This window comes from Mycteria americana, chromosome 3 (genome assembly GCF_035582795.1).
Source record: "Mycteria americana isolate JAX WOST 10 ecotype Jacksonville Zoo and Gardens chromosome 3, USCA_MyAme_1.0, whole genome shotgun sequence".
NCBI lineage: Eukaryota > Metazoa > Chordata > Aves > Ciconiiformes > Ciconiidae > Mycteria > Mycteria americana.
In genome coordinates this window covers 52,055,057-52,078,548 of record NC_134367.1, presented here as the reverse complement: position 1 = coordinate 52,078,548, position 23,492 = coordinate 52,055,057, and the positions used below count along the sequence as shown (strand labels likewise).

General features: G+C 41.8%; 1 protein-coding gene across 1 annotated transcript in view; it reads right to left on the bottom strand.

Moving 5' to 3' along the window:
• Positions 1–23,049, bottom strand: part of LOC142407537 (uncharacterized) — a 36,749-nt gene extending 13,700 nt beyond the window's left edge. The window contains 5 exon segments of the mRNA XM_075497158.1: positions 238–334; positions 2,713–2,933; positions 19,762–19,956; positions 21,440–21,512; positions 22,913–23,049. Coding sequence (XP_075353273.1) covers positions 238–334; positions 2,713–2,933; positions 19,762–19,956; positions 21,440–21,512; positions 22,913–23,049 — 723 coding nt within the window.
• Between the last annotated feature and the right edge of the window lie 443 nt (positions 23,050–23,492).

Below are 23,492 nucleotides of genomic sequence, written 5' to 3'. Positions count from 1 at the left end.
CATTACATGTGGTCCTTTAGACCCAAATCACAGCACCCAGAAGCTCCAACCCTCTGCGCCCAGCCCAGCCTAGCACCAGGTTCCCAATGCATCTGAAACCTATACCACCACCCATGGCTGCTGGCTCTGGCATCCCTGTGTGTACACAACAGGAAATGCTGTTGAAAGAGAACCTTGCACAACCTGAAGTGAACGGATTGCAAATCACTGCTTTCAGAGCAAGAAAAGCTTCTGTACCTGGCATTTTTTTTCCAAGAGAGCAGTTTCACAGGTCCAGAGGTCAAGCAGCACAGCACAACGATCCAGAGAGGCATGTGCCCAGCCAAGGATGTTGCTGCCACTGAATTGCTTACAAGTTACATTGCCTAAAACAAAAAAATTAAGTAGAAAACAAGCAGATGTCAGTATCAGAGGGATTTCCACATGCCTAGAGTCCCAGGGCTTGTGGTAATTCTTTTTATTTATAGCACAGGGTTGTGGTTTTTGCTTGCCAGGGAACCCCAGGCCAGGAAAGGATTTCAAGTCCCAGAAGCTTTAGAGGGCCCTAGAGTATGCTGCAAGGCAAAGAACAAGTGCACCAAGCATTTGGTTTAAACATATCTCTTCCATCATCTTTTAACAAACATTCCTTGAGATAAAGGGCAATGGCTGGAGTTCAAAAGACCCACATCAAGAGATAAAGTCAGAGAAAGCACAAGAAAACTAGGGGAGGAAAGTAAAGAGAAGCTTAATTTTTCACAGCACCAAATCATGTTGGCATCGTCTTCACCTCCTCACCTTCACTCTCAGATCAAAGAAAAGCGGCATGGACTACTCAAACATAAATTTTACAAAGAGATATAGCAGGGCAGACTGCAGACCCAGGGGAGGGCTTTCTTTTCAGATGGCTTGCTATTAGAAAAGTCAGTCTTCATAATTTAAAAATGACTGTGAAGGAAGGAAAAAAAAATCACTACAAATGTTTCTACACTAGCAGTCCATGAGAAATCCTTAAAGAAATTTGGCTTTTGGTTTCTTGGTTGTGATAGTATCTAAATTAGAGCTAATTTTGACAATAAATGATAAATCAAGTAGAGTGAATCTGAAATGTTTAGAGCTGCAGAGTTAAAAATCAGCCATGGAGTAAACAGAAGAGGCTTCAGCAGCTGCTCTTCAGCTGCAGACTTTTCAAAAGCTGAACAAGAGAGTCATTTAAGTCCATGACCACCGAAGAAGTCAGCATTAGAAGCGTTTGTGTCCATGACACACAGAAAGAGACCATAACAAGAAGGAGCATAAGGAGCTAGGACAGGTTGTACATGATCAGTCCTCAAGTGTACTGTGTGAAGGTGATGATGAAGTGACATATAAACACAGGAACTGCTATACCGGCCTACCAGCGTACCCTACCTCATTCAGTAGTCTGCCTCCTGTCATGACAGAATCACAGAATGGTTGAGGTTGGAAGGGACTCTGAAGGTCATCCAGCCCAACCTCCTGCTCCCAAACAGGGTCACCTAGGGTGGGTTGCCCAGGACTATGTCCAGTCAGGTTTTGAATATCTCCACAGATGAAGACTCCACAACATCTCTGGGCAACCTGTGCCAGTGTTTGACCACCCTCACAGTAAAAATGCGTTTTCTTCTGTTCAGATGGAATTTCATGTGTTTCGGTTTGTGCCCATTGCCTCCCGTCCTGTCAGTGGGGGCCGCTGAGAAGAGTCTGGATCCCTCTTCTTCATTCCCTCCCACCAGGTATTTACACACACTGATTAGATCCCTCCTGAGCCTTCTCCAGGCAGAAAAGTCCCAGCTCTCTCGGCCTCTCCTCATATGAAAGATGCTCCAGAAAAAGGTCCACAATGAGGACCTTCAAGTGACTTCGCAGGAGGTCCTAGCAGGCATTTAGGCATTCACAGGTTTGTAAAGGTTTTTGGTCATCTTCATCCTCAGCTCTGCCCTGCATTCCCTGTCAGAACGTTCAGTTTTAGGGAAGCATACTAAAGCATCAAAAACATTATCCTATCAATACAGAAAGTAATTCCAGTGATTTAAGAGATATTTTGTGCAATTCTCTGAATATCGTACATGTTTGTGGCATATATTGACTGTTTTCTAATGGCCCTCCCCCCATACTTTCTACGATTACAAGCTTCTTCCTCCTCACTATTCTAGAAATACCGCTGCTCTTTTTAGAAATCTGTACTACAGTCTGCCTCAACTCAGTTCTTACTATCAAAAAAAAGTGGCGGGGAAAAAAGGAAGTCTGGAACATCAAATATTTTGCAGCTTCTTATTTACAACTGAGAAAAGTTTAAAAGTGGTGGGAGGTGAATTTAGGCCTGCAGAAAAGTAATCCAATACATTAATTAAAAGACATTCAGAAGCAATTAACATTTTTCTTTTTTTGACTCTCTCTCTGTGCCTTGAAGATGTGCTTGCTCATTATATTACTTAACTACATCAGTAAATGTCCCTTCTGTGTTGTTTTCCCCTCCAGGATGACTTTGACATCTATGACCCTGAGTAAGTGCAAAACTGTGACATTAACAACATGTGACAAGCAATTCCACATGCTCAGTTAGGTCTTTGTAACACATTCATCACTTAGCTAACTAGGAGGATAAAGAAAGGTCCCAAAATTCCAGTCAGCACTTAGCCTTGCAGAAGTACAGCAACAATTCAAGAAGTCATAGGATCAGCCTACCTTGAAAACAGCAAACCAAAATATCACAGGTCTTTTGGACCTGTAGATATCTTACTTTTATCTTTCTCAATGTCCTGGCTGGCCACAAGCAGCAGCTGGTTCTCAAGCTCTTTCAGGTCCTCTAAAGCCACATCATCTATTATGTAAACCCCTCACTGGTCCTGCGTGTGAATGTATCCAGCTTCACTAGTGTGAAAGCTGTCATGGTTTTCCACCTCTGCAAACTCCATGAACTGAGCGTTGTGGACCTATGCCATGAAAAAGACACAGAGATACAAGCAGTCAGCTCTGCAAGGGTTGCAATTCTGTATAAGCAACATATCTAAGGGTGGACCTGGCCTAGGAACATGGTATTTTGTCACTAGCAAAGAACAATAAAATAAAATATTGCCAAAATATCATTTTTTACAGGTAACACCTACACTGTGGCTTCATTTATACTATCATGGAGTAAGACAAACTGTATGACATTTCTATTGTGCCTAGTTTTTTCTTCAGGCATATAAATCCACAAAAAGCACCAACAAGGTATCAAAATGAGAAGATTATCTCTTGAACTAAGGTAGAACTTTTTTCCCTTTTTCTAAATTAGCTCAAATTTGGCAAAAAGTGTTTTAAATTCTGATATTCAAATACAAAGTCGACATATTTTTTTAAAGCCTTCTTGGGTAAGTTACACTTGCAAGATTTGGAGACAAGCTCACACACACAAAGACTTTAGCCCTAATTAAAAGGAACGCCCATTGACTGATGTCCCAAATTGCTGTGACATCAGCACTTGTTCAATAGAATAGTTTAACAATGACGTTACTTTTCTAAAAAAAACCATCAGCATCTTTAAAAGAAAATCATCTACCTTGGCAGTGAGTCACTAGTTAGCTTGGTAACACCCCAGGCAAGAATCCAGTACTGCAGCCAGCAGAAGCCATGTTAGCTTTCAAAATATTCTGTTTCTTGACTAGGAGTGCCACAAAGGGAATTACATACATCTATTTCTCGGTGTATAATTACAGAAGTTAATCTGCCAGTGTAAATAAACACTTAGTATATGGGTATAGCCGTAGAAGCCTTTAAAAACGGTTCTTCCTGTAAGAAGCTAGCAAGCAAATACAAGCGCCTTGTTTTCCACTGTTTGTTTTCACTATTTCCTGGTATGTAACGCACCTTTCTTCTCACTTCAGTGCCAAAATGTATTGGGACTTCCTCCTCTCACTGGCTCTCCTAACATCTTCCTTTACAAGATCCCAAATGATACCCAAACTTTACCTGCTAGCACCTGGTTGTCTCAAATTCTATTAAAAGAAAGGATGGAGGAAAGGAAAAGGTATTCGCTTTAGTCATGGAAATCTTAGTCAAATTTAAACGTACTGGCAAGAACAGCTTGCCAGCTTCACAGATCTATGCTGGATCAGTATTCATTCTTTACCATAAAGTTAATGAGGCAGCCCTGCAAAATGTACGCCTAATTTGAACATAATGTTGGGTCAGCCTGGACAGATTCCTTTCCTTCTTTCGACACGGTGTTCTGCACTCTCTGTTCTCTCCTTATTCTTCTGAACAGACTATTTGTTTCACCGCTCTTAGTGATGGGGTGCAGAATTTGCTAAAGGTTAAATCAAAGCCCTTTATAGAAGAATTAAGTTCAACTTGATTTAGGTAAATAACAGAGCAAATACTGGGCTGACTTCACCATAGCAGGTAGAAGGGGGTTTTAGTTGTGTTTTTAAACATCCTTATGGAGAACATTCATTGAAATATCTCCACTTTCAAGCTCTTGAATTTTTTTCTGGTGATTCCTGCCCTGTCCCACTCCTAAAAATCTCAGTCAAGACCACTGCGTTCTGCAGAAGGGGCACATGACTACAAAACTGGAGAGTTCTTACAAAACAAAACCAAAAAGAAAGGAAGACTTTCTCCCTGTTGTGTTCGTTTTGGGAGTCATATTTTGAAGAGACTACCCAAGCCCTCTAAATACTACCTATGCCTATAAAAAATGTTAATACCCAGTTATATGTCGATAGCAACAAATCAAGTAACTGGATATTTATGTGCGATGCTTTTTGCCTGCAGGTTTTGGCTTTCCTCCTCTAGCTCTGCTCAGGTTTACTGGGGCTTAACAAATCCCTTTTGGGTTATAAAGCAACACTTACGCACCTACATATATTTTATCTACTTTCTTCCAAGCTGAATCTCAACAGGGGACAGAAAAGAGTTTTAATTTCATCTAATGCATGGTTTTGCAGGGCCTTCTGTCATTGAAACTCACGCCTCTGATGATCTCCATCCCAAGCAGTCTGCTAGGGAGGGTCCGACACTGCCTCAGATTCTCAGTTTCAGGTACATTGTGTGCTGAGCCATCACATGGGATCACAGCTTACAATGTGGAGGGATTCATAAGGCAGGCATGCCTCCAATTTTGGGCACAGATTAGATGCTAGAAGTCTTTTCACAACAATGCCATATGCTTGGGGTTTATAGCACATGCCAGAGAATATGTTAGATAGGTCTCAATTAGTTTGCCAGTAAAATGGCCGTATTATTGTTTCAGTTCTTGAGAGACAGTCTGTGCAGTATATTAAAAAAAAAAAAAACCACATTAGAAACCGTTGTTAAGGAAATACTGTTGCCCCTGCTTCTAAATTTGTTGCCAATTAAACTGTAATAGGATTAGTAAATATTTATCTAAGCTTTAGCTGAAGTTCAAGCATATATATCCATATCCATGTATTAGTCCATGGGAAAGAGAGGCCACTGTGAAATAATGTCTCTCTCATTGCTAGGGGCTCTCTGAAGTATTTTACAGCTAATCTCCAGATCAGAGAGTGCTTAGATGGAAGGTCTGGATTGATCTTTGCATCATTTCTTCTATGACAAAAAAAAAAAAAGGGAATGAAAATAAATGTATATTATGCAGAGTTCAGAAGGAGAGTTTGTCACAATGCCTGCTTCCTGGAAAACTGACCCCTCCCATTGGAAAACATAAGTTTTTAAATTCCTTTTTCTGACTTGAAAATTCAAAGATGCTGGACCACCCAGATCAACATTTCTTAAGTGGAAAAATCACAATTTGCTAGTTCCAAGTAGCTTTTCATTTAGTAATTTTAATTGATTAGGATAAATGTGGCCATATTAGAAATAAAATGAAAGATACCTTAAAAATATCGTCAACTCTATGTCCTCCCCACACATTTTATTTTCAAAGAGGTTTAGATTTTTTTATGTTTAGGGACATGAAGTTTTTTTCTGGTTTGGGGTTTTTTTTGGGGGGGCATTTTGAAGTCTTAACATAAGCACCAAATGGGGACAGGAAGCCTACTTCCTTTTTGGTTCTAGCCACAATTCTTCCCTGAAGTGGCTTGTGTGTTTCGTTCTGTTTCTACAGCAAAAAAACCAAAACAAACAAAACAAGTTTTCAGTAAATGAGAAAAAAATGTGAGCTCAAAATGTTGAAAAAAACTCCTATTAAAATACTATCATGTGTCTTCAGGCTTTCTACATGAGAACTTTGGGATGAGTGTTGGTAGCAGAGCTGCAAAGAAATTCTACAGCTCGAAAGACAAAACACTATATCACATCAAGCCACTAATGTCAGCATGATATATTGGTTCTGTTCAGTGTATTTTACAAAAAAGTTAGGGAAACCAGTTTGATAAGCCTTAGGAATTTAATTCGAATTATTATTTTTCCAATCTGTGAAGCTAAGTGTACTAATTATATCACTTCAGCCACATGCCTTCATCCAACGTTAAAAAACGATAAGTCTTAAACTCCACCTAAATCTAAATAGTACATTTTAGAAGTGTCGTGGTTTAACTTCAGCTGCGGGGTTAAACCACGACAAGAAGTCATTAGGAGTTACTTAAACAAGCATTTCCATAAATTGCAAAATGTCTCAGATTTCTCAGGAACATCTACTCTGTGTGATAATCCCACACTTACAAAGGTCCTAGTTTAAGCACAGCCAGCAGTACCGGTCTAAGTAAATGTTCATCTGGCAGGCAGTATTGACATTATACTTCTATGTGCCTGAAGGTTCTCAGAGGTTTGCTACAGACCGCTGGTAGACACAGGTATTTAGTCTGTTAAGGCGAGACACGTGGTTCTGAGGAACAAGCTACACCGAATCCCTCAGATGATTCCGCGATTGATCACAACATAGCTTGCATGGAAGAGAGAACTGGATTAGGTACTCCTGTGGAAGCACACATTTTGGAAGACTAAAGGCTGGGTGGTACCTCACCTTGGAGTCAGCTGGTGTGTAGTGAATGTACGGCTGTGAACTCAGGCCACCAAAACCATCAGTGCCTCCTTTGGCAGCACTGACCCAGGAGGTGTCTTCTGCACTGGGAATTAGGCGACCAGCCTGGAAGGAAAGGCCGGCGGTACTGAGGGTCAGGCTTCTCTCCACGGACCTGAAGTAGTTAAGGATGCCCAGGCACACTCGCTGAAACAAACTGGAGCAAATGCACAGTTGCGTTTTCAGTCGGATGACAGCCCCCCCTCTTAAAAAAAATTAGCTCTGATCTCTGCAGGTTTTATGTTGAGTTTTTTTACCTTTAGCTCCCGGAGTCTCAGGTGATGTAAGAAAAGAAGGGACAAGTAGGCTCCTCTCCTCGCCACGTGCTCCCTGTGGGCAGTCGCTGTGCCCTCTTCTAATCCTAGCACCTGCAAGCTGCCCCTACAACTATGCCTTCTTCCAGACAGGAAAAATGTAATTATTTTGCTACTCAAGGAGATTTCTAAACCTTTCTAAAGTAGACAGTTTTGCTATGTCTGCTGTCTACGAGAAGGCTGCTGCTGCCTATGGGACTGACTGTCATGGAAACCTGTGGAAACCATAGAATAATGGAAAAGGATGGCACTACTGCTTCTGTCAGAGAAACAGCAGGTTGATATAATTTTTCTTCCTTCTTTCAGGTTTTATTAAATATATACATACATATATATACATATAAATAATTTTTTACCCTCTTCCATTCTTCTTTCTGGAGGATGCCAGAGGCTCACCGGAGCTGATATTTCCTACATCCTCCCACTGTGAGCCACAACTGTGTTATCATCCTTGGTAGTTAGTTCCTAGTTCCAACACACATAGTTAAAAAGTGGTGTGGTAAGTATGCATATGATTCTTATTTGATGGCTTTATGCATAGGCTTTATCATGACAAAAGGAAAAGAAAAGGAAAGGAAGTGCCATGCTGGATGAAATTCATAATCCAGCCAGGAGTGAAATTATCATGGCATATAACTCCACAATATTTGATTGCTTTCCAGTCCTTAGTGTTTTATCCTTATAAAGTCCCTGGGCTGTATGAAAGAGCTATCCCTGTTCCAAAGACAAGACTGCAGCAAGCGTCAGTGAGGAGCTTTTCTGAAGAAATTCAGAACATGTTTCATCAAAACCTCAACCCAGCTATGGCTAGTGACATGTCTGACCTCCTAGTCCATCCTTTTTCCTCCCACCATAAAAGAAAAACTGATTTCTGGGCTCCAGCAGATCATAGGCTGAGCATGGGGCAAAATCATAGTGTGGCAACAAAGAAGTAACATCAGACTAGGCTGTAGAGAAGTTTTACTGTGATGTATACACAACACCCCCAGCACAAGCATGTATTAAATGCTCTAGCTAACATCCTGTAAAATTAAATTCAATACTTGGGGTTTTTTTTTCTTAATTCTTTCCAGCACTCTCAACAATGTAGTACAAAGAGTAGCAGACGAGCAGCAAGCAGGAAAACAGCTATACCTGCCTTGTTATCAGCTCCATCAAGGTCTTCTCACATGCATCAGGAGTTACTCCACCAACATCAGTGAAATTAAACTGGCATTAGTACCAGTGTAAATGAGAAGATCACTATGAGTCACACAGTATTTATTAATTGTGGGACATTATGGACAGTGATTTACTAGGTGTTATCCAATTAATTTCCTCAGAAAATCAGATATATAAGAAAAATTTGTCCTCTTAACCCACTTCTCTATCCCAATTTATTTTACCACTTTATTTGAACTTGGATGGCATAAGTTGGAATTCTTTTCAGTGTGTTAAGGGTTTTATAGCACTGATTTTGGCATTGTTTTTTTCTTATTAGAGAAAATCCTATTAATGGATCTTCACAAATTGGTACTTGTCAAATTTATGCTGCTCACCATGAGACACCCTAACAAAGCTACCCACAGAAGTGACACAGATAAATTGAGGACTACGTTGGCTGTTCTATAAATTTGCAAGTTGACATGAGTGTATTGTCTCCAAAAATTTCTTCAAGCCAAACAAATCTTGATGTCAAACTGTCAAACAATTAATTCTTCACATAATCCTTGCAATGATAGATTACCTGTTAACTGATTTCTCTGTCCTTACTAAGCATGATCATCCTCACTCATCCTGTCCACGTTGACTCCAAAGGTCTAATTTCTTAAATTCTAGAAAAACTAGGTCCTTCAATCTCTATTACTTAAAATAATGTGAGGTCAAATAGAATTAAAATATATTTTCCTGAATCAACAGCATTAATTGTACATCTCTATTAAATATCACAATAAGTATATGGACTAAGCATGGGATGAAGCATTTCCACTTAAAATTTCCACTTTAAAAAGATACAGACAATGCTGTCTGAAAAATGCCAGTAAAATGAGGAAAAAAGGGTAGCAGCTGAACTTTTATTTTAAAAACACTGAGACATGGACAACGCTTTTTTTTTGTGAAGGATGTAATTCTAGCTTTGCTATACCATCATGACTAGACTGTTTCAGAATTAGGTTTTTAATTAACCTAATGCTGCTGAGATCAGTCATGTCCCTTGCACTGCCCCCAAACAGGCACTCTTTCCCAATCCAGTTGTGGACTCAGTGCACTTGACAGAAGATGTACAGTGCAATCGTGTTTTCTTTCTTTTTTTCATTAATCATCATGCAGCTTGCACGAGTCAACCCAATGGCTTTTTTTTCTTGAAGCTTTCGTTAAGTAATCAAGTATTTCCTGGTGAGGATCAGCCTGAGGTAGGAAGAACTGTATGTTTTTACATGTGGGAGCTTTTCCTGACAGAAAAATGCGGGTTTATTTTTGAACGCAGAGTTGGTATCAGGCTTGGGGCAGATTAATCGACAAGAAAGAAGGAATGGGGAGAGACTAAATGCTGTCTCTCTCCCTCTGTTCCCTTTCCCTTGCTCCTGTAGTACTTGCTGCCTTGCTTGGTCCTGGCCAAGTTCAGGGATGCAAGACCTTCTCATTAACACTGGGGCTGCATCCAGCCCCGGTAGCTGAGACCTTTCCTCTTTAAAAAACAACAGCGAAGTAAGGAGCTTTTTCAGACCTTTCTTAACTTGCCACCAGGGCCCACTGGTGCGGGCAGGCGGGCACAGGTAGAATGAGCCAAATGAAGCATTGGGCTGTAGATACAGGAACTTCTGGGATGTAACAGTTCCGTGCGTAATGCTTTTAAACTCATCAAAGCAGCAGCTGTGAACGACTTCTGAGTCAGAAGGACAATAAAGAAACAGGGAATCAAAGTCCGTCTGCATCAAAGGGATACCTTCACATTCAGAGGATTAGTCACAGAGCTCACCACCTAAGGCATGCCACAGTTACTACAAATTCCTCAGATACCACAGAGGCAGGTCCTACTTCTTATTCACTACACTGCCAGTTAGGCCATTTGTGGGGGTTTTTTTTCCCCTTCCCAAAACTTGAAGACCTCTCACAGCTTCTGCTCTCACAACTTCTGAATCTCCGTGAGGCCATGCCCACAAATGCCACTTCTTCCCGAAGAGGAAGAACTTGCCCTCACACCTGCCCCTGCACAAAGCGGGCATCTGCTGCCAGGTCCACAGGTGCTCAGCTGCTGGACAACCAACCAGCAACCAAGACATCCCTCCATCCTTCCTCCCCTCTCCTCCGTACACACATGCTAACCCATTCCCTAATACCACACTCTCCAGTAAATACTAGGGCACGCTTCTATTCCTTGCAGCCAAATCCACACCCCAGCCCTGCTACAGGCATGTATGGATGTTATTTTTAGGTAGGTGCAATCTCACACTGCTTGTGCTGTGACTGGACCGGTGGCTGCACAGCAGCTAGTGAGCACCAAGGAGGAGAGGACATCGCGTACGCGGGTTGGGCATGCAACCATACATTGCAGCTGGGCAGCTCCTGCTTAGCAGCAGTAGCAGGAGACTGAATTTTGAAACAGGGGAACGCTGGTATCCAAACAGAATCTAGAGCAGCTCTATCAGAGCTGACAAACGCCTGCCGGACATGTTAATTGACCAATTGACCATTTTTCATCATTTCCCCTTCTAAGTACTTGGTGGACCTCAGTGCAGGCATAGATTTCCTTCCAGACATGATCGTAGCTCTGCTGTCAGGAGGCACGAGAAGAAGTGGTAGAACTTGACTGCACAGGATGTGGTTCGAACACCGCTGCCGTGTGTTCCTGGAGACCCTCCATCACCCTGTCTATGTTGGAGACCTTGTTTCAAACCACATCAAATACAGACAAAAGATTCACAAGGCAAATGAGTCAGCATGCCACCCCCATCCCGCAGTGAGTCAAGGTCAATACCGAGCATCTAGTGAGGGAGCCTCTGCAGCGCCATTCGTTACTGCTTCTGCTTTATTTGGGAAAGTTGTCTGCTGCTCCTTCTCCAAGGTGAACACGTAGAAATGGACTTGCCTGTCCCAGCATATGGAGGGAATACACCAGATAAGAAAGAATACAAAAGTATTTTTTTTTCTAACTGAGATTTATGGAGGGGAGGGACTACTGGATAATGCCCTCTCTCCTTTCCTGTTACCCCTCACCCTTAAGGAGGTCTACATGTTTCTTGACCAAAAGCAAACTTATCTTATTTAGTGAGCAAGCCACTATGGAAAAAAGAAGGGGAATGATCTTTTTTCATTGTCTCAGTGAGCTGCAAAGCCATTTTTACTTTTGTTAGTGGTGATGATGGCTTTTGCCCAAGCTTTCCAGAAAAATTACATGCTGTGGCAAGATTTGAAAGAATGTTTTCTTTGTGAAATATCTGGCGTGGGCAAAAGGTCTGAAAACAGGGATCATAAAAGAAAGCTTATTTTAGTCCTAAATTTAAAAAAAAAGACCATAAATGGCTAATCTTTCTAAGACTATCATCAAAATCAAATCCATTCAATTATTTAAAATATTGTAAAGCCAACTTCATCTGCAAAGTCTATGCATCCACTTTCTGATCTCTGCGATTTAAAAAGAGTTCTCTCTCAAATGCTTTGTGAGACCCACGAAAGTAAATATGAATGTTAAATTGGAACCAGGGAGACTAAATATATACAGAGTACTGCCAAAAACCAGGTTGAACAAAATTAATAGTAGTAGAATTTTAAAAAATACCACATCTAATCTTGCAGGATTTGTTTTTAATTGCCACTTGTATCAGAAGTATAATTTGAAGAACATGGTCATGCTTTAGCAATTATGGCATCAGTAAAATTCTGTTGATATGAATTCTAGGAAAGCATTGATAGGAATTCTAAAGGGATTAAGACCAGGAGTTTTATAGGACTCTATCATCTCTTTTGAACAAAGATGCTGAAAAGTCAAAACAAATTGAACTTTTCTTAACACAGGAGAAAAAAAAATTAAAGGGGGGGGGCAGGGGAGCAAGCAGCCTTTAATGAAAATGTAGATTAAATATCAAACCCTATGGAAATTATTTTTCCATTCATTTCCCAAACATTCCCTTCATTCACTTTCTTACTGGTTGGGAGTCAACAACTTCTGATCCGTTACTGCTTCTCTAATGAACACCGTTACCATCCAGCATTCCACTGCCAAGCACCTTTGTTCCCTGAGAGTTATATTTATTTTTAGGCTTGTTAGACACTGAAACACAAAATCAGAAATCAGGCAGTGGGAAGAGGCTTGGGGAAGGTGAACAGGGTGGGAAGCCAGAAGCGTCCATTTTCCCTTTCCCAAGCCACAGCATAGTTTGCTCCAGCACAGCCTTCTCATCCTCCTGCCTTCAGCCCAACAGAAACTGCTTATGAAGGCTCCCTGTTGCTGTTGCACTGAGGTCAGCTTCAGGTGTAGGCAAAGCAATTAGCCACCTAAAGAGGGTACAGGAGGGTGATGGGATCCTAAGCAATCCTCAGACGGCTGGGCACCAGAGCAGGCACCGTCGCCACGTGCAGTCCGTGGCTACAGCACCGAGGGCTCTACCCTGCTGAGCCGGCACTGTCTGCTTCTGCCTGTTCCTGGGTGTCTTCATGTTGCTTTGGTTGCTTTTTTGACACCCTCTACCCTGTTCTGCCCCGTGCTATCCACAGTCCTCATGCAGATGGGAAGCCTCCTCCTCCCCTCTCCAGCTAGCACCCCTAAGGAAGGCAGCCGCCCCCTCAAGGGTCCCAAATCAAGGCTTGCCCATGACTTGAACACATACACAGTATCATTTGGGGCTCTGTGACAAGCCCACTACCCCCTTTCTAGACAGCAGGGGATCTTCAAGCCTGAGGACAGAGATATTTCAATGGACTGCAGTGGTGGTTCACTGGGGAGAGAAGACCAGGGAACCCAGTGACTTTTCAGGGCTGAAATAGCCTCACATGAGCTGGAGGCATGGCTTTGGCTGCTCTGGTGTATCCACCACCACCCGGGTACTAAAGGAAGAAAGAGGCAGCTCACCAAGGACTTTCCATTTGGCAGGAATGTGATTATTGATAGAAGAGGGCACACACACACGGGCACGACTCCTCCACAGCTTCAGGGAAGGGATTTATTTTCTGGGTCCTGTGTAAAACTGGGAGCTGAACTATATACAAGGTGTCCTTATTGTTCCTAGTGCTTCAGGCTCACCCGAGGGATGAGAGGCAGTAATCTCATCCTCTGATTGCTAGATCGGTTTTACTGGGTGAGGTATTTATACAGATCCAGTCCTATAGCAGCAGTTGACCATCTTAATCACATTAGTTTTCCTCACCCTTGAGAGGCAGGGAACTCCTGTTATACCAGTTGTAGAGATGAGGATACCAGACCTGCTCAAATGTCATTGGAAAAATGTGGCAAGACCCCGGTACACCTGACCAGCCTAGCACACCCTGCAGTTCCTTCAGGCATCTGCAGCAGGCAGGAATGAGCAGAGCTTACTGGGCATATGGAAGTCAGCCCTGCAGGGTACATTCAGTGAAGAAATGCAATTAGGACAAATGAATAGGACTCTTCATGGATGATCACCATTTGCAAGACAACGATGCAAGGGGTTAGGGGTGCCTCAGGCTCATTGCAGATGCCAAGCAGGCCTGATCTGTGAATGCACATTGCCATTTCTCCAAGGAGGCTGGATGGCAGGCAGCCTAGACAGAGCTGTCCTGCAAGGCATCCTCAAAATGGCCAAAAATGGCAATGTATCACCAGAATCAAGAGAACCTGTGAAGCTAGAACCAAAATAGAGACACTCAGTAACCTCTCCCTGGGGCACGTTGTGCCCTACCAAGTTTTAGACTTGTACCTCACTATTGGAGCATCTCTCCTTGTCTTTTAAGCACAGGTCTGGACCTTGGTCACGTTAAAAAAAAGCTGTTCTGGGCAATTCCTTTGACACAAATTCCGGGGCTGATTTTGATCTGACTTAGGTGAACTTCAGAGCTTTTGAATATTTGTGCAAGTGTTCAAGCTGCCTTTTGAAAATGCTGAACTGAGAAAGAGGGGGAGGGGGGGGGAAATCTCTATAGCACCTTAGTAATGGGTCTTTAATGAATTAAGGAACATACGCATGATACATAAACCTGAGGTAACCTTTTTCTAGAGATTTCAATTTCCCTGGAAGTGTCCAATAAATAAATTAAAATCACTTTAAATTAAATCACTTTAATTTATATTACCTCTACAAATTTTGAATGAAGGTCCATCAGCTTATCCACTTTTTTTCATTGTTTCAGTTTTATCAAAAGTTTTTGCTGCCAGGGATCTACTTTAGGCTTAATCTGGTTGACAAAAAAGTAACCACAAAACTTAGGAATATCGCTACATGGTTTTGGTATAGGAAGCAATATATTGGTATATTGGTATAGGAGGCAACGTAAAGAAAGTGCAATACATTCACTTTTTATTTTCAACAGACATGAAAAGGGGCTCTTGACTATACAGAAATATAGTAGTTTGATAAGGCCTGAATTATTAAAAAAATCATCACTCTATTTGTCAAAAGAAACATTTTAGGCTCTGATTGCTGAAATGTATCTTGGTACATCCTGAAGACTGGTTAGGACTAACACAACTGAAAAAGGAAAGTTCTTCATAATTACCTTTAAAAAAGAGATTCAGTTGGCTCTCTTTCTGAAAGCCCTGGCTGGAACTAGCACGCCCCAGTTCTCTGACCGAGAAACCTTTGCGTCATAAACTGGAAACATTCTCATTGTTTGCTGTTTGCAGAAGATGCTTCTAAATTTTTGGACAACCTAAAGCATAAAAGGACATGGTACTGTTATAAATTTCCCAAACCGGATATTAAATCCTATAGCAAAGTAATGCTGCATATTATCAGCCCCAAAAAATAAATAAATGGAGTGATAAAGTGACAAAGGAGACATTCTGGTCCTGTGTTCTCTTTCCTTTCCAGCAGACACAATGAAACTCCCTGCTGTTAACTCTGAAGCCTCCAAAAAGAAGACCTGGATTTTCAAAAACACTGTCTTTTGGTCAAAGTCGATGGCAAATTTATTATCACTGGCTTCGGTAGGAATGGGATTAGCCTAGAAGATGTACTTTGAAAATCCTGTTCAAAAATTAATGAGCCACTGCCAGCCTACAATGAAGGTAATTTACATCATTGCCTGGTTGTGTAAACAGGTCTGCCTGTGCTTATCTCGGATAGTCCAGTGAGTTCAGCTGGCCTAGGCAAATGTTAATTTGATGAGAGACTTACAGACCGGTTTATGCAACCAAACCTTTGTCCTTTCCAGCTGTACCAGCTGTTCTTGTACAAGGCATGAGTTGGAAGGCGAGCCATGTATTTAAAAGCAGTATGTTATTTACGGTTAACAGTTACGCATCTCTTTTGGACCCACGGTGGAGATTTTCTGTTGGTTTTGCCTTTTGGGTGACAGAAAAGGCGAAACCCAGCCTTTTCCTGCTGGTAAGGAAACCCCCGAGCTGCGGAGGCTGGGCGAGGTCCTGGGTGATGGTGGGTCACAGCCGACCTCTAGTGGAAGCACCACAGCTCGGGGAGACACCAAACAAGGGCAGGAAAACTCGAGAAAAACGCACAAAAAGCACGAGTGAGAGCTGAGAGAGCAAAGGTACGGACTCAGGGCCGTGATGCTGAAAAGACGAATGGCAGCAGTTGCTATAGCTTAGTGAGAGCAAGCCGGGACTTTCTGCTGCTTCCTGTCAAGAGCAAAAATGCCCACAATCTTATTTTTCCGTGACGCAACACACTGACTTGTAATAAATGGAACTTCCTTCCACACCTTTAAAGACTTTTTTTTTTTTTTTTTTTTTTTTTTAGCATTGAGAAGTACATTTCAGTTAGCAGGGGAAAGAGCTCCATCTCATCAGCTGAGTTCCTGAGATCCTTAATTTTGTAGTCAATACCAAAATGAGAAAGCAGAAGCTGGAGCTTGAGGTTTCGGCTCCTCGGTTTCAGTGCTATGCTGGGGCAAGGTGCATCCAGTGTCCTTGTGGCAGGATTCTGCAAAAAGCCATCATGAGACCAGCTGGAGAACATCAACACTTTAAGCAACATGACTGTAAGATGACTGCAAGCAATGCTGTCAGTGCCCTTTGCTTTGCATCCACGCAATGATGTTAATTCCCCTTTTGTTGTCCTGAAGCAGAAGTATGTCAGAGAATGGAATGTGATGAGCGGGGGACCCACATTATATGCATTTTTATTATTTTCATTTTTCTTTTAAGAAAGGGCCTTCCACCAGACCCCGAAAGACTAACAGCTGTTGCCAGTCAGGGCACCTCCACGGTCCTTGGAGGAGCGCCTATCTTCCAGCATGGAAAGGACGCCAGCTAACAAATCCCACTGCCTGAACAGAGTCGTGGCTCAGGGGTGTGCAACATTCTTCTCACACACACACCTCCCAAATCTTCACATGCCACAAGAACTTCAAGTATGTTACTATTTCAGGGTTATCACTCCTCCAGTATTTGATTCTGGCATGATGCTGCTATCGCAAACTTCTGAAACAAGGGTGTACTGGGGATGGCTGAGTTTGGCCTGGTGTCAGTGTTGAAGAGTCTGTTGGCAACATAGCACACATTTTTAGAAGAACTGAAATGTTTTCTCCTCCTTCTTTACTTCATCTCAGGCTTGCTCAAGGCTTTGGTGGATATTGGTATTCCTTCATCATTGAACAGCCAAAACGACTGTGTTCCTCTAAGTTTTGTCATCTTTTTTTCTCTTTTTTCAGCTCTTTGACAAGTATTGTCAATGTTTAACACTTTTTTATGCAGAATCTTAGTTTGCCCTATGCTATCATCTTTCTGTACAGAAATGTGGACATTATTCCAATTGCCTTTTTTTTTTTCTCTCAGGCCAAGCCATAACAAACAGTAGCACTTTATCTGCTACTTCTTTTCCAAAGATTTTTGAAAGTCCAGATAAGTATCAGCTGATTCTCCTTTACCCAGTGCTGATGGGTACTGCTGATACACGCAAAGATGCTAATAGGTAAGCTACAGTTTGCTAAAGTTCAGCAAAGCTCTCGGGGTTTAGTGGAACTACAAGTAATCTAATTTATTATCTCATTGTTTCAGCAGTAAAAGGCCATCTGCGTTTCTATTCCATGCTTTACTTCAGCTTTGTTTTTAATGTCTTGTTTAATCATTCTGTTGTTTCATCTATGAAGCTCAGATCTAGATAGCAGATGAATGAAGCTTAGGGTAATATGATACAGTTCTTCAAATATTAGATAACTAGATACTGAAGATCAAAATGAACTAAAGCACTTCTGAGTTGCTTTTTAATACCAATAAGGGTCTACTCCGTGGCAAAATGAATGGCTCAGGTGAGCTCTATAACACTGTAGGTCTTGTGCCCTTCTCCATACATTATTAGCCCACTGTATCTGAGATCACGGATCATCCTTCCCTCTCCTATGCTGCTCATGTGAGAGAAACGTTGGCCTGTTCCAGGGGCTTCATTTGGAGAGAAGAGTTTAACTCTCCTCTCCTTGCGCCTTAACGCCGGTAGTGCTGTACTCCTGGGGCATTGCTGCCGTACCCCCCCAGCACGCCGTACCTGAGACCCCCTTGGGCCTAAGGAGTGAAAGAGGGCTGCACTAGTACAGCCAGTTAGACCAGTTAGAGCTTAGTTAGACCACTGACCAAGGGCTAACGGCCCCATATCTGCCCCAGGTGAATCTGCACTTTCCTTAGCACGGTTCTCAATCAGTTGCCACTGGCTGGGCAGTGCCACTCCAGGCCAGGGCTGTGCCCTGCTCCCCCGTGCAGACCCGCAGGTACACCCCTTATGGCAGAGGTCTTCAGTGGAGAAAGGCGATGGGGAGGACAAGGCACAGCCCCTTTTCATTCCTCCACCCTGGCCAGCCCACTTCTTGACTGCAAGGAGGAGGCGTACACCCTGCCTAGTCCCCAGGAGAGAGGGGTTCTGCTTTTCCAGAGACAATCCTGTGAGCTCCGTTCCACGCTGTTCCCACCCTGTAAAAGCATGGGTTAAATCATAGGGTTTAAACGCTCTGCAACAGGAATGCTGCCTTGCTTGCTAACTATCATTCACATGGGTAACTCTACATAAGCAACATCACTCCCTCCCCTCCTTCAAAAGGCAAGAGAACTTGAAAATAACCACAAGGAGATTTTTCTAGAGATACTTCAGTATAAGTCTTAGAACCATATCTCTCTTCTCTTAGTTTCTCCAGAAACAGGCCACCCACAGAAATATTTTAAATAATATTCTTGCAGAAAGTTGGAAGGGTGAGTTTCAGGGTTTGGCATAATCAGGTCAACATCCTGGATTCTCCACCGAGCTGATCCCACAAGTATCCTTCTGAACTGCCTGTTTCTGCAGCCCAGGGCACAGTAAGGCCAGAGGAGCAACCGCCGCAGATTCAGGGCTCCACACTCTGGAATTTGGACACCAGATTTCCAGGATTCTTGCTGACTTTAAAAGTCACACTCCAAATTTCTCAAGCATACAAACCAAGGATGGCAACACTTGCGCTGTTGACCTTTCTCAAAGAATATACATCAACAAATGCATTATCTGTAGGACTTGTGGTTTTAAAGGAAAGCTGATAATTTCTCACCATTTCTTCTTAAAACTCTTGAAAAGGGAAACACATCAATATTAAAAGTGTCTGAATTCTTGTCAAAAGCACTTCTTAATTTGTCCCAGTTGTCTTGGACCACTGCCACATATATCTGCCACATTCTCATCTGCCACATATATTCTGTGAGAAATAGGCAAATGCCGGAGAACCTGGAGTTAGGAACATATCTGTTGTTATTCTCAGTCATTTAGAAAGCATACAAACTATTCAGTTGCAAATTTAGTAATCAAATAAAACACAAAAGAGAAAAACCAAACCATAGTTATCCGTTGTGTACAATTTCAGAAGTTTATTCACTGTCAATGACTTGTAGTACTCATATAATAAAATAAGTAAAGAAACTAGAGAAAGTAAGTATTCAGATTTGTTTGCGAAAGGTGATGCTTGAACAACAAATACTCCTCAAGTCTACAGACTATTCATTGAGATGACTCAGCCCCTTGAGAGTGTCCTGCTCTATCAAAACATCATCACAGTAATAATACAAGAAAAAAGTCTCTCCGAGCTTTCTCCTTCTCATCCTGGATCTCCTCAAATCCAAGCAGCCCAACACTATCTACACTGCACCCAGGGAGCTCATTATTCCACTTACCTACATTCAGCTTTATCATTGTAGTATTTCCTTTCTAGTAAAATCAATCTGCTAAAAGAATTGAAAGTCATATGTACGCAGTCTAGCTCATTACCTACAAACCTCTAGATTTCTTTTACATTGAATTTGATGTTCCTCGGCTTACTTTCTTATCCGAGACATCAATGTTTCATAATTATACTTCACTGTTCAAAAAATGCTCGTCTTACCTGGAGAAAACAGTGAATGCCCTTCAGAGAGTGTAGGTGACACACTAGCCACCGGGTGTCAATCATCAGATCTTCCCGCGTCACTACATTCACTAGATTATTCTTTCCTGTCAGGAAACTTTTCCTTGCTGCTGAAAGGCTTGCAGCCCTCTGAACCGCATCATTGTATTCCTCCATGATGTGACTAATGCATTTCTGTTTATGTATATAAAAGAGACACTGTCATTTTCGCATTTCTGCATCTTCTTCCCTTATTAGCTAGAAGGCCATTGCATTCCCGCTGCATGAGGAATCCTAGTTTGAGAGTAATCTCAAAGGTTTATTTCCTTCCTAAATGCTTATGAATGGCGTTTCCAACCCAATGAAGAAAAGGGAATTTCCATCCAAATACTGAATCTCTCTGAGCAGCTAATACTGACCACAAGCAGACAGCTGAGAGTGAATGTCCAGAGACAAATTACCCTTAACGTTAATAGCTTTTTATTTGGGTGGAAAAAAAGCCATTGCTAGCACTTTGTTTTTCATGAACAGCTACTATGCTAGATATATACGTGCTACATCCTAGGTTTTGGTTCCTACTTGATAGAGTGGGTAAAGCTGTTCAATAACACTACTGTGCATACAAAACCTCTTCCATCTAAGCATTCGCAAATATTTACTCTGGACTAGCTGAGTAATTCTGTCTGTAAAAAACTTGAATAAAAGCAGAAATAACCATCAAACCCCACATTTGTAAACAACAGCGGCTTAACATTATAGGAAACTTAGGCAGTATATAGATCGTCATTAGCATCAGAGAATAATACCAAAACAACAGCTAATCAGTCCCCAAAGACCACTGTGCTGTCATATTTATCCATGAAGGGTACTTCCCCTAAGTTGTCCCAGTGCAAGTATTATTGTGGGAAGGAAAAAATCAGTTCATCCAAGGAAAATGGCAGAATTCAGTCCACTGGAGCTAGCAATTTGAACTCCACTTTAAAAATGAAAATAAAAATAACCCACAACACAGACGTACTAGAACAGCACAAAAGCATCAGGGAACGAGAACCTTGTCCCAGCCCATCTGACCTGGCTTAGATTCTTGTCCTTTAAAGAAAGAGAAGAGGAAATTTTCACATCGTACGAGGAAACTGCAAGCACTAGCAGTTTCGTGCCCGTTTGCAGGAAGGCGTTTCACACCCTTTGTATTTTGAAATGTGCACAGTGCAACCTGCTGGGCCAGGGCAAAGCTCCTGGATCTCCGCAGCGAGCGGGAGCCCTCCCTGGCGCAGCAGCAAGGCCCGTTTGCCGCTGTGGGCTCCCTTCTCCGGCAGCTCTCTAACTCCCTCTGCACGACACCAGCCTGAATAACAAGAGGGTTTGCTTCGGAGCAGATGGCTTTTTCAGGATGTATTTTGAAAAGCGGTAAATACAGAAAAATGTTTAGGCTTTGAATTTAACCGGGACTTGTCACATAAACAGACGCTGCGGGGCCAGGCCCACATTAATATTCAAATAAAAGAAAGCTTATGCTGGTTTACTACTGTGCAAACAACATGATGGCCCTTCCCATTCTGTCTTTGCAGGCCCAGATTCCAAAAACCATATCACTTCCTCTGATTTTAATTTTCAATTACTACTTGGTAAAGAGCAAAGAGATTTTTTTTTTAAGCCAGTGTACATTTTAGCTACCTACCTGTAAGCCTTTCTTCAGTATTACCTCCCTTTCTTTTCTGAAATAAGATGCATCCTTTGGAATTGGAACAGAACTGAGAAAAAAAATTTTTTTCAACAGGATGTTACATACAAGCTGGTATAAACCAAACATTTGTCAGGCCCAACACAACTTAGATGGTGAAGTTAACAGTAAGCAAGTTTAATGGTGTGAAAACCCTATATTAAAGCAGCAGAATTTATTTCATTAGCAGACATTTTTTGGCAAACTCTTTTCTTCCACCTCCATTTTTTAGTCAAAGCCTTTAGAAAGTCCATCTGGATGCTTGTCAATTCTATGGGCACATATTTCAACCCACAACTATGCAGTGGAGCTCCTTGACAAGCATCCTTCACAATTCAGACAACTTCCTTCCTAATATGCCCATATTACAGAAGGAAGGGCTGAGAAAACTTCTGGAGGAGAACTATTTTTTAATTCTCATGTATCCATATACTTACAGCAAGCATACATTACAAAATTTTTATTTAACTGAATAAAATGAGTGCATGTAAATTAAAAACATAGGTGAAAACTGGACCATTAAAAAAAGAGCACCTGAGTCTTATCCAAAAGCAATACATGGGAAACTCCGCTGGAACGCTTTAGAGCCCTAAAGAGGTAGAACCGGGAGGAGTTTTGTGATCGTCTACCACTTCCACTGCTCTAAGGCAGGGAAAAGTAAATCTGTTCCCTAAAGGTGTTTGCCTATCCTCTTCTTAAGGACCTCCAATCAAGGATGGTCAGCCACCTCCTAGTCCAGATATCAGTGTTTAATTAACACAATCGTTGGAAATTTTGAATTTTAGCCCATTATTTTCTGTCCTGTTCATAAGTGGAAACAGAAGTTTATTCCCTTCATCTTTACAGCAATCTCCCATGTGTCTGAAGACTTATAACCTAGAGAAAATGGAGTGGAGACGTAAGTCCAGCTTCTCTCCTTTTTGTCTCAAGTGTCCTAGTCAAGGGTTCTTCACCTGTGTTTTCCTCCACATATTCTCCAGGTGGTCTACAGCTTCCTTGAAGCATAACGCCAAACCTGGGTACATTGTCAGAGCTTGCATCTCATCATCACTGAGGAAAGTAAGAGCAGCTGTCTTATATGTGACCATTCTGTCTATACATCCCAGCGTTATGTTTGAAGCTAATTTTTCTTCACTGTAAGAAGGAAATACTTGACATGCTAGGGATATTTAAAGTTTTGTTTGCGATACACAACATGAAATCAATTTAGTTTATGTTTTGACATTCTCTTCCATTTCAACTGTAATTCTGTGGTAGACACACAATAAAAAAAGCTGCTATTCCTGGCTCCCGTGTGTGTATTCAGGTCTCAAAATTGAAGAGTTATATAGACACATGACTTCTGTATCATGACCAAAAAAACCCAAAAAGAGATACAATGCATTGCTATAGTCTCACTCTCTCCCCCATTCCCCAGGAAATTCTTGTTACCTGTATGCCCTACTGGGTATTCCCTGGAGTATCCTGTTGTCTTCTATTTCTGCCTTCAGCTCTGCCAGCTGTGCTGCTAGTTCTTGTTCCAGCTGCTGGACCTTCTCAGTAGAAGAGGTCTGGTATACTTCATCCATTTTGCCTATTTCAGTTTGGCAGACCAAAAGACAAAGCAGTCGAGAAGAAGCTCCTTTCTCAAGAGCAAATCACTGGTGAACTCTGCACCTGGAGAACTGTCCACGTAAAAAGCACAAATGCCCACTCCTATATAGGCAATATATAGTATGTAGCAACTTCATTAAAGAATTGTTTATTCGGCATCTCCTTTGAGAAGAAGACTTCTCTTTTAATATCAGGAACAGAACTGGGTGAATGTGATTTTTCCCACTGTGATTGCCAGCCTGAGGAAAATAGGACAAAAACTGTTTGGGGCCAAAAATTTTCAAGTATCCTCCTGCATCCCACTAACAAATGCCATCTCCTCCCTCCTTCACCCAGTTTCTTAAGGACACTTCAGAAATTTTAGGTAATTAAACATGAAATGTGATGTGCTGAAGAAAACATTTTACAAAAGAAGAAT